General features: G+C 37.6%; 1 protein-coding gene across 1 annotated transcript in view; it reads left to right on the top strand.

Moving 5' to 3' along the window:
* Window positions 1–12,048, top strand: part of trpc7b (transient receptor potential cation channel, subfamily C, member 7b) — a 49,270-nt gene that overhangs the window by 13,215 nt on the left and 24,007 nt on the right. The window contains exons 2-6 of the mRNA XM_060886704.1: window positions 146–328; window positions 3,271–3,435; window positions 5,089–5,305; window positions 8,487–8,720; window positions 10,570–10,834. Coding sequence (XP_060742687.1) covers window positions 146–328; window positions 3,271–3,435; window positions 5,089–5,305; window positions 8,487–8,720; window positions 10,570–10,834 — 1,064 coding nt within the window. The remainder of the gene's footprint in view (window positions 1–145; window positions 329–3,270; window positions 3,436–5,088; window positions 5,306–8,486; window positions 8,721–10,569; window positions 10,835–12,048) is intronic.

Raw genomic sequence — 12,048 nt, 5'->3', positions numbered from 1 at the left:
CACTGAAGCAAATACCTTAAAACTGTGCATTTATAAATAATGGATGTGGATCTATGTAAAACTAAATAACCTCTACTGCTCTCATATCAGTCAGTCAAATCTAACATCGACTCATCTTCTTTCTTTTCTCTTTATGGCACTGCAGAATGACTACCGTAAGCTGTCCATGCAGTGTAAGGACTTTGTGGTGGGGGTGCTGGACCTGTGCCGGGATACGGAGGAGGTGGAGGCCATTCTGAATGGTGATGTGGATCAGATCCCACCTTCAGAGCACCAGCGGCCCTGCCTCAGCCGCATCAAACTCGCCATCAAATATGAAGTTAAGAAGGTCAGCTTCAAACATCAGCATGGCTTAAAAGGCAGTGTTTGTGTAGCTGCAGATTTAATCAGAATTAGTATTACATTATAAATATTTGAGAGAATAAATTTGTTTATTTCATGAACACGAGAGGTATTGTAAATATCAGGTTTTATTATTAGTTTGCAAATACTAATGGTTTCATTTTAATCTGCCCTTTATTTGACCTTGGTTGAATGTCAAAATAACACACACATTACTACTGTCAATTATTAATGCTAGGAGTTCCCTCTGCACACCAAGCATGTGATGTGAATGCTAATATTCATCTAAAAGCGAAAGGGGAGATGTTCAGATAAACTTTATGTGTCGTCCCCAGTCCAATCTCACACTGTTATTGAGGCAAGCAGGTGCAGTATGTCCAGGATTATGTCCGTCTCAGGGTCTTGCAAAATGGTTAATGTGTTTATATATTGAGTCTTGATTATTACTTGAGAATAATAACGATAAATGTGTGTAACTGGATAAGCCCCAACAGAGGATCTGACACAGAAACTGTGATGGTTGCCAACTGCCATGCCAAACTGCCACTGTGGTGCCCCTGTGCAAGGCTCTTAAGAAGACTTTCTAAAGACTACCTTCATGACCTACTGTATGCAGCTGTAAAGTTTAAATATTTCACATCATATGAATAAAAAAAAAAATGTAGAATATAACATACATTTTCTTACACTCCAAATCCAAATTGCAAGTCCAAATTGCATGGAATTATGCTGTTTTCAGAAGTATTCAACTCCCAGGTTTCAGTAGCTTCCAGACGAATGCTGTTGTCTTAACAAGAAAACAAAAGCTTTATAATTGGCGTAACTTCACAATTCGGGAGCTGTTGCAAGAAAAAAATGTGATCGTGGCTATGTCCAGATCTGAATACCATTCAATCTGTGGCACTGTTGTAAAATTGCAGGCAACAAACAACATCCAACAAACCTGAAGATCCTGGAGCAAATCTGCCAGAAAAAAAGGGTAAAAATTCCCAAACACTGTATAAAGCTGGAAGGAAATTATACTAGCTGTTATTGCAACATAAGGTGGCTTAATATTTATGCATTTTTCATTTTTCCATTTCTATTAAAGATTTCCTGAAATATAATGTATTTTGAGTTTGAAATTTTAGTTTAAGACCATATTGGTTTGCAATAAAAATGAAACAAACTGTATAAATGTCCTTTATAATCCACACGTATTTAATGACTTTTAGGGGTTTAAATACTTTTGCAAGATACTGCATTGATTATTCCCAAAGTATTCCAAAGCAGAATAGAGTTTAAGATATTGTTTATTGACCCAGTTCAAGTCCAGAGAGAAAGAGTGCTTTCAGGAGGTTGCATGCAGCTCCACAATTCAATTTCTTTGTTTTATAAGTGACTAGTGCAAAGGCAATTTGCAGTTTTAAATTACTTTGTAGTAATTCAAGGCTAGACACAAACCAACAGCACACAACAAACTGCCCTAACACTGCACAGATACACTGTTTATTTCTTATTTTGAGTGAAGATTCAATCCGTTGCTGTGCAGGAAATCTTGTATCATCTTGTAGAACTAGAAGAAGAACTAGTAGAACTCTGTGAAGACTTTGGGGAGCAGTAGAGGTGCTCGGTCATTCTGAGACGGATGGCAGGGTCTCAGTCATTACACTGCACGAACTCATAAATATTACAAAAGTTTAAAGCAAAATTGATTACTTGAACAGTAAGTCAAAAATAAGCGTAAATAGAATGAAAAGGTATTTTTATGAACAATATATTCCCATAGTTGTAAGCATTTTATTATTTCCTCTGTATTTCCTCTTTTGAGGAAAAAGGCAAAGGCATTACCTATCACATCTGATATGAAAATGATTACAGGACATGGTTCAAGAAGCTGGGTGCTAAAAATGAGCTAGATGGTTAATATTTGTGTTGAATAAATTATTATTGTTCTGATGCATACTGACAGGTTTCATTACAGATACATACAATGATAAAGATATGATGAAAGATTTAGATTAAAGGCTGAATTCTCCATTTGGGCTGAATTCTGCTGACTGGTATAGACTTTGGGTGTCCAGAAAAATGGTTACATGGATGGATAAATATTCATATTCATTGATCCTGGTATTCCTAATGAGGTTAAAATTTTGAGTTGTTCCTTGACAACATAACAAGTTTTTTAGTCAGATTTAGTTTGATTAGTTCTGTTTTAACTGATATTATACAGACTGTATCAGTGTGTTGTCTGTGTAGTAACATGAGGATGCCACCTATTTATGAAAGCAGAGCATTTTCTTTCATTATCACGCATACCCTCAAATAAATATATTCTGCAAATAAATATATTCCAAACACAATTTACAGTACATTTGTCACACAGTGGTGTGCGTCTACTCGCTATATTATTCCCATACTGTTGATTAAATGTAGTACAAAGTGCTTCCTGTTTTCAAGCCCCTTTATGATCTGGTCTTTCCCTACTGGCCTAGTGGGTTTTTTTATTCCCCTGCAGGCTATCTTCAGTTTCCTGACACTGGAGTCTCCTGACATCTCTGTTCCTTTCAATCACAACTGAAAAAAAAAATTACAATGGCAATATTACCATAAATAAATTACAGGAGCTTCATCTTCACTAAGTTCTTAAATGTGATATATTAAAAAACACACAGAGGGCGGACAGACAGACAGGCAGACAGACAGATATACAGATATAGCTGTTAATATTCCTAGACCTATTTTTGCTACCATAAAGATGTATTTTTGATAAAGACTTCAAAGCACTTCTGTAAGTAGCCCTGGGATAAGGGCTAAATGCTGCAACTCTACATGTAATGTACAGTAGAGTATTGGTTTTGGTATCAAGTATTGGTTAATATTGAATAATTTCCACACTAAAAGGATGGAATACTATTTTTTCCTGTCTTTGTCTTTTTCTCTCTGTAGTTTGTTGCCCATCCTAACTGCCAGCAGCAGCTGTTAACTATATGGTATGAGAATCTGGCTGACCTGAGGCAGCAGTCTATAGGTGTGAAGTGTCTCACTGTACTAGGAGTAACAGTAGGACTTCCTTTCCTAGCCATCGCTTACTGGATCGTGCCCTGCAGCAAGGTAATAACAGTGCTTCATCATGCACACACACACATCTCATTTATTCAACTTTAATAGACTTTTTAATTGTAGGTCTTTCCTGTCCTGTGGTGTAACGTTTAGTTGTGGCAAAAATATTTGAATAAATATTTTATTTGAGACAATGATAGATATAGCAGGATCAAACATGCCTGGGCAATCTGTTATATGTAGGTGTGATGCTTATGAGACATAATGTATAGTGTTTTATTCCACTTTTTTATTTTTTATTCATTAAAGAATGATGCAGTATACACTTTCTTATATATAGCTAGGTTTAATGTTGTGATACATTCACAGTTCCTGCTGTGTTAGTTCCTGCTAGCACTATAAATGATTTTTCAACAGCTACCATTTTTCCATTTTTCTCTTTAAGTTTCATTTCAATTTGTACAATTTTTATTGGGCTAAAAGGAAACGTCTCATTTTAAACAAAGTGGTCTAGACACAATAAGTTTAAAAAAAAAAAAAAAACTGTCCAGAAGCTCATCTGAAGAAAACGCTAGCAACTTTAGCCACATGATTTGTAGACAGATTATTTTTTTTAAATGATGTCTAGAAATTCCCAACTCAAAATAAGATGCTATAAGCATATTTAATATACATTTGCACCATAGACAAAGACGTATATAGCCTAGTGCTCTTCATGAAGATATACACAAAGCAACAACAGACATCAACTGAGTTATTGTGGGCTTTGTGTGTGTGTGTGCTCTGAGTGTGTTTTTCTATAATTACATCTCATTAAGGCATCTTTTTTGTCCCTGTCTGGCAGACTATTAAAAAGAGGCGGAGGAAAGGGAGGAAAAGACAGCAAAGTTAGAGAAATAAAGATGTACAGAAAGAAGGAGAAATTCAAAAACATGGGTGTGAAAAAGCAAAGCGCTGACAGATCACAAAGGAAAATAGAAAAGAAAAGCATCAACTTTGATTCATCACTGATCATGCAGATTAAAATGATAATACTAATTATAATAGTGATTATCAGCATGTCAGTGAAATAAACTCAGTATACTGTACACACCAAATTATCATTTCCTTGCTGAACCTGGTGAAAGAATCAGCAGCAAGTGATTCAGTGCTGCTTTTTCTCTGCTGTCTCTGGTGGACAAGGTGCCAACTAATCACACGGACACAAAAGACACACAAGCACACACAAATACACGCACATACACATCCAGGGGCTGCAGTGACCCAGAACACTTCTGTAAAGATCAGGGGAAAAGGTAAAAAAAAAAACTCATTATCCTCTATATATATATTGGCTGTGTGTGTGTGGGCCTTTTTGGGAGTTTTTGGACTATACTGTAGAGACTATAGTTTACTATATTTTTTACAAATTAATAATTCTTGCTTGAAGGTAAATATAAACATATATTACATAAACATAAACATATATTATTTTTCCATTGCCCAAAAGCAGTGTGTGTGTGTGTGTGTGTATGTGTGTGTGTGTGTGTGTTTTCTCACATTATTACAATGTGTTAGATGTTTAATTGGAAATCAAACAAGAAATAACTATTATACACACACATACATGCTGACTCTCTCATTCATCCCCCAAACCATCCATTCTTCTTTTCCTTTCTTTTATTTTCTTTCTTTTCTTCAATACTTGTATTTTCTTTCTTCCAGCTTGGACAGATTCTTCGCAGTCCCTTTATGAAGTTTGTGGCTCACGCGGTCTCCTTCACCATCTTCTTATTCCTGCTGGTGCTGAATGCTTCAGACCGTTTTGAGGGAGTGAAGAATCTCCCCAATGAGACCATCACAGATCATCCACGACAAGTGTTCAGAGTCAAAACTACTCAGTTCTCCTGGACAGAGCTCCTCATCATGAAATGGGTGCTGGGTAAGCTAATACTAATGCATAGTTGCTTATTCTTATCCACAGAGGAAAAGTGGTCAGGATGAAGGAAGTGGTTAAGGCTCTATCCTAATAACCAGAGGATTGTTTCTGGGTTTATAAAGCGCATATCCCTCAAATGCCCAGATGCATACTACTTTCATTGACGTAATGCTTTTTACAACATTTGCTATTTATTGGTTTGAGGATTTGCTGTATGTTATAGTTTTCATTTGATAAACCACTCACTCTCACTCACTCATTTTCTACTGCTTATCCGAACTACCTCGGGTCACGGGGAGCCTGTCATCGGCTCATCTGTCATCTCAGGCATCATCAGGCATCAAGGCAGGATATTCCTGGACGGAGTGCCAACCCATTGCAGGGGGCACACACACTCTCATTCACTCACGTAATCACACACTACGGACAATTTTCCAGAGATGCCAATTAACCTACCATGCATGTCTTTGGACTGGGGGAGGAAACCGGAGTACCCGGAGGAAACCCCCGAGGCACAGGGAGAACATGCAAACTCCACACACACAAGGCAGAGGCAGGAATCGAACCCCCAACCCTGGTGGTGTGAGGCGAACATGTGTGCCCCTATTAGGCAGTTAACTAGGAGCATTTAAAATATGAACATGCTTACCAAGATCTGTGAAGCTATTTTGCACAAGGTTCCCAAGGTGCCTGAAGTTGATTTCTGTGACCAGCCAGCTGGCCATTTTTCGAGGACTCTTTCCTCTACCTCATATACTGTATCTCTAGAACAAGAAAGGCTTTATCTTTGTCCAGTACTGGCTCCTAGGATTTATATACTCCACTCAGGCCAGTGGCGTAAATCCTCACAACTTTTAGTTTGCATTGATGGGGACAAACAGTGGTGATACTGTACAACACCCTTCTCATTAGATTAGAGATGCTAATGCTCTGTCCTCTTCACATGTAGGAGTAGGAGTGTAGCATATTCTAGGGCTCTAACCAGGAGTGCACCCTTGCATGATATTTGTTCTGTGACCAGCTGGTCCACTCTGCACACATTCATCAGGTTTATCAGTTTGAACTGAACTGAAACTGGACAGTTCTCAAGTTCTGCTACAGAATATTTTGAGTACACAATTTAATCCTTTGAAATTGTACCGCACTGCATTTCACCAGTGATGACCCATAGTGTAAGCTATCCAGTTTTATCTGTTAAGGTGCTTCAGCTTAGGGCATAGACTTAAAAAAGTGCTTGTAGCAAGTGATTAGACATTTTTGCATGTTATGTTTGGTGTGTGTGCGTGTGTGTGTGTGGTTCCATCAAGGTAAGTTTGTAGAAAGATTGTAATGTAAACCCATGCTCAGTTTCCTGGACTGATCATAATTAAAGTTGCTACAGAGGCCTGAACTACAAAGGTGAACCCAAGGCTATTATTCACAGATAAAGAAACACACACATCTAGTTTAATTAACTGCAAGTCATTCTTAGAGCGCAAATTGTTTGTGCTTCATCCGTGACATGAAGAAGGAGGGGAAATTGTCATATTTAGTGTCTTAATTGAATCCACAACATCCACCCTAAGGACATCTGTCTTATGCCTGTAGCACACTGCGTAGTGATAACACTGCAGACTGACTCTTTCTAAAATCTCAAACTAATGAAGCTCAGTCACATATTATCTGTGGCCCCACTTAGTGTAAAGCTATCAAATCTTTTTCTCAGGAGGAATTAGATACAGAACAGAATTTTTCCAGCCTTGCTTGGACCAGATTTGCTCCCATGTACTTTAAACCTCCATTGAAGCCATGCATCTGTGAAGTTCAGTCAGAGGTACACGTACTGTATAGGCTAAAGAAGAGTTTCACATGCAGGCTGTGCTGCTTACTGAAAACAGTTTGTGACAAGCAAATAATCAGCATGAGATTATTTGAAGTTGCAAAATATTGAATTTCACAAAGAGGAACACAAATGAGATTTTAAAATGGATTTTACTGAAATTTTAGGTAAAGCACTGCTTCTAAAAAAAGCCTTAAAAAGCAATTTACTACTGAATTCATGGAGATAAAGAAATGCCCAAAACTCTTAACAATTAGGAATAGAATTTCAGTCATACTTCATGGATACTGTTTTGTAGAAGAATGTACAGACTAGATTAAATGAAAAAAAACTTCAGAATGGGAGAAGCACAAGCAGTTTCCCTATTAGATACTCTGCAGCTCATCTGGTCTTCACGTTCTTTCTGTCTTCTTTCATCCCTTTTTTGCCCTGCTATTATGTGCATGTGTTAGTCAGTAATAACCCATTTCATTCTTACTAAGCCAGACTCTCAGAGAACATGAGCTGTGTGTATGCTCAGTGTGTATCTCTATGTGTGTGTGTTTAAATCTCATTCCGACACATTCTCTGTCTGCAGCAGTAATTGTAGGAGAGATGAGTCTGATTAGTGATGCATTTCAATAATCCATTTTCAGCCCCCTGTGTGTGCGTGTGTGTTGGGGTGGAGGGCTTGCTTGTATACAGTTGGCAGTGGTGAGCAGCATGAAAAATGATCATAGTGCATCTCTAGAGGTTTGATCACTACTATAAATATTATTCATGTATACAACTGAAACCTGTGGAATTATAAACCAGTGTTATAAAACTGACAGTACATTTAATCTGTTTAACATAAATCTATCTGTTAAATCTCTCTCTCTCTCTCTCTCTCACTCTCTCTCACTCGCTCTCTCTCTCTCACTCTCTCTCTCTGTCTCTATCTCTGTCTCTCTCTCTCTCTCTCTCTCACTCTCTCTCACTCGCTCTCTCTCTCTCACTCTCTCTCTCTGTCTCTATCTCTCTCTCTCACTCTCTCTCTCTGTCTCTCTCTCTCACTCTCTCTCTTACTCTCTCTCTCTCACTCTCTCTCTCTGTCTCTATCTCTGTCTCTCTCTCCCTCTCTCTCTCTCTCTCTCACTCTCTCTCACTCGCTCTCTCTCTCTCACTCTCTCTCTCTGTCTCTATCTCTCTCTCTCTCTCTCTCTTACTCTCTCTCTCACTCTCTCTCTCTCTCTCTCTCTCTCTCTCTCTCTCTCTCTCTCTCTCTCTCACTCTCTCTCTCTCTCTCTCTCTCTCTCTCTCTCTCTCTCTCTCTCTCTCTCTCCCTGTCTCTATCTCTCTCTCACTCTCTCTCTCTGTCTCTATCTCTCTCTCTCTCTCTCTCAGGTATGATCTGGTCAGAGTGTAAAGAAATTTGGACTGATGGTCCACGAGAGTATGTCATGCACCTCTGGAATGTTCTGGACTTTGGCATGTTGTCCATCTTTGTTGCGTCCTTCACAGCCCGCTTTATGGCTTTCTTGAAAGCATCTAAAGCACAACTTTACATAGATCTCCATGTACCCAATCATGACATCAGCAACGCCTCGCTGCCTGCCGATATCGCCTACTTCACATATGGTAAGGTCACCAGTTTCATAAGCAATTCAAAATTAACTGTGGGAAAAAATATTTGAACAATTGCTGTCATTTGTGAAAGTGGATTTTCAGGTGCAGTTACAAGATTGAGGCCTTGAGGCTTATTGAAAGTTATATTAATTTCCTGAAAGCATATGTTCAAATATTGTACTGTAAATATGTGTACTGTGTCTTTCCTCATTATAGTGAGTTACTGCTTCACCAGGTCACAGAGTACAAAAATTATTCACTTGTATAATAATGCTTTTACTAAATAATATATTCTACAGTACGCAACACCAGAATTATTGAAAGGATTCAGAAAAAAATAACAAAGAATGAAAAGATGGAAATGAATTCAGTCTGATTGCAAATTCCAAAAATTCAGTATTTATGTACCTTAAACACTGCAATCAGATTCAAACTCGCTTTCATGTTTATTACATTTATTCTGAACAAAACTCGTCTATCATGTTTACACTACTGCACTTTTCTAATTTATTAATGAATTACTTCATATTAATTATTATTATAATAATTAATAATTATTAATAATAAGTACAGCTGATTATGTAACTAAGTCCAGAAATCATGAATAGTTCCATATATTATAAATAAACCTTCTATGTTTTTAGTATTTGAAATCATTTTTTTTATTATTAGCCTTAGCATAATGTGGAGAATTAGTTGGTAGTTTCATCAAATTAAAATTAACATATTATAATAGAAATACGTGGTATGCATTACATGCAACACTCCTGTCAGAACTGCTGTTATAGAAAATGATCCAAGACCTCCTGAACAATCAGGTTTAAAAATCCAGCTTGTCTGTGATAGAACCAGGGGTTGAGAATTGAGGGGTACTGGGTTTTCAAAAGTCTACTGGTTTGAATAGATTCAAGGCATTTCCCCATTGGGAAGTAAAACACCTGCAGTTACATGACAGAAGTAAAAAGGTTTCCTGTTCTCCAGGTCTCATTTCTGTTCTTGGGCTTGCTTTGGAAATACTATGGAATGTGTTATGCATTATGCATTAGATTTCAGTTGTGTACATTTTAAACAACCTTACCATTGCTTCAGGCAGTTGATTCAATTGAGTAGCATTCTGGGCTACTTGAAGGGCTAAATAATAAAATCGACATATTTAAAACAATAAATATCAGGCAAATAATGCTCTTTAATCTCTTGTTGGTTTTGCTTGTGACTAACCTTTATATATCCTTTGAATACACCGGTATGATCTCCAGCTCACTTTATTGCTGAAACGCTAATATACAACAACAGTGTACTGTACTGTACATGACAGGTCTCACACCACATCAGAGCTTGCATTCTTCCTCCTGTGTGAGCTGTTATCAATGCTGCTATCTACTGGTGTAAGCTGGTAATAACATGCATGACTGCGTTACTAAAGAATTGTCAGAAATGCTGAATGACTTGTGTCCCAGAGTAAGAGCCTAAAACCTTGTCTTAAACCTTATCTAGACTGAGATTGGGTCTTTAAACTGACTGCTCTAAGTCTTTATCTCTTGGGTTGCTATCTCAGAATTTTGAAATAAAATCCCTGCAGAGTTTCACACTAATATTAAAAAACATAGTAAAGATGAAGATAGCCTTAAGGCCAAATACTGTGCTATACCAGAAAGCTGCTGTATTATAAGGACTGAATGAACTAGATGGGTGGATAAGCGTACTTTATTGATCCTGCAGTGGTTAATATTGAGAATGCAATTTGTACAGATAATGTGTCAGATTTATGTGACTGATGTGCATGTGAATGAATATGACTGATGTATGCGTTTTCCTCCTTTTTTTGTCTTGCTTTTTTCCTCTCTCTATTTCTCTGTCTCAGCCAGGAATAAGTGGAGACCATCTGACCCTCAGATCATCTCAGAGGGTTTGTATGCCATTGCAGTGGTCCTGAGTTTCTCACGCATTGCCTACATCCTTCCAGCTAATGAGAGCTTCGGACCACTGCAGATCTCGCTGGGGCGCACAGTTAAAGACATCTTCAAATTCATGGTCATCTTTATTATGGTCTTCGTTGCCTTTATGATTGGCATGTTCAACTTGTACTCATACTACTTAGGAGCCAAGTACAATCCTGCCTTTACAACGTAAGCACTTTATTCTGTTAATCATGCCTTTACAAGCACACACAGAACACTACACAAGGTTACAACCTTGATTGTTGTCTGTATATGTATATGTACACACACACTTGTGCTCTGACATGTAACTGTACTTAATTTCCATTTTAAAGTCTCTCTCTCTCTCCTTCATCTACCCTTCTCTGTCCTTCATGGCTGTCATCTCTTATTGAGGAGAACTGGTCTGTATTGCGCTAAAGATTTATGACATTCTCTGTGCAGATATGTGTGAAAACGCATGAGAGTTGCCTTTTGTAGTCTTTACCAGAACAATTCAGTGCCAGACATATGGAATGGACAGGTGTTTATATAACCAGTTTATTGGTAGCGATCTTAGTTCTCAGTTTTTATAATATTTATGATTTTACAGAAAGAAAATCTAATGGCAGTGTGTGAGTGAATGAGAGTGTGTGTGTGCCATGCAATGGGTTGGCACTCCGTTCGGATAAGCGGTAGAAAATGAATGAATGAATGAAAATCTAATGGCATAATACAGTATGTAGGTTCAAGCAGTTTTAGAAAAAAGAGGTTCCTCAGGGATTCCTTATTGAGTATCCTGTAAAGTAGTTAATAAAGAAGGAGGAATTAAATGATTTCCTGTATACATTTATATAGACCCCTTTTTGACTTCAGATCAGCCTTAGTTATTTGTAATGAGTACTGTTGAAGCACCTCTGCTACAAGTTTTGATATGTAGTGCATTTTGAGATGCATTACTGCTTAACATGGTTGTAAAGTGTGGCTATTTGAGTTACCATACTGACCCTGTCAGTCTAGCCATTCTAAATTGTTTGAATATTTCCAACTCTATAGACTGTAAACATTGTTATTCATGTTTGGTGCTTATCTGAAACCAACCATGCCACTATCAATGATCACTGAGGTGATATTTCTTCACAATTCTGATAATTGATATATACTGAAGCTCTTGCCATGTATCTGCATGATATTATCCATTCTGTCTAATTGGGTTCTGGAATTTCTATATCCTGACCAACTGTTTTTAGAGAAAATTGGGATTGTCAATTGATAACAGAAACCTTCCAAAGCTTCTCTTAGACCCCTCTCATTATCCAAGTAACATGCTTCTTATTCCTGGACTTTCTCTTTAGTATCTTCCTGATTTTGCCTGTTCTTTTGAAAGCTATTGAGAGAATGCCTTTGGCAGGACATGTAATCCT

This window comes from Tachysurus vachellii, chromosome 14 (assembly GCF_030014155.1).
Source record: "Tachysurus vachellii isolate PV-2020 chromosome 14, HZAU_Pvac_v1, whole genome shotgun sequence".
Taxonomy (NCBI): domain Eukaryota; kingdom Metazoa; phylum Chordata; class Actinopteri; order Siluriformes; family Bagridae; genus Tachysurus; species Tachysurus vachellii.
Note: the sequence above shows the minus strand (reverse complement) of the source record. Positions and strands in the feature narration are given on the sequence as shown.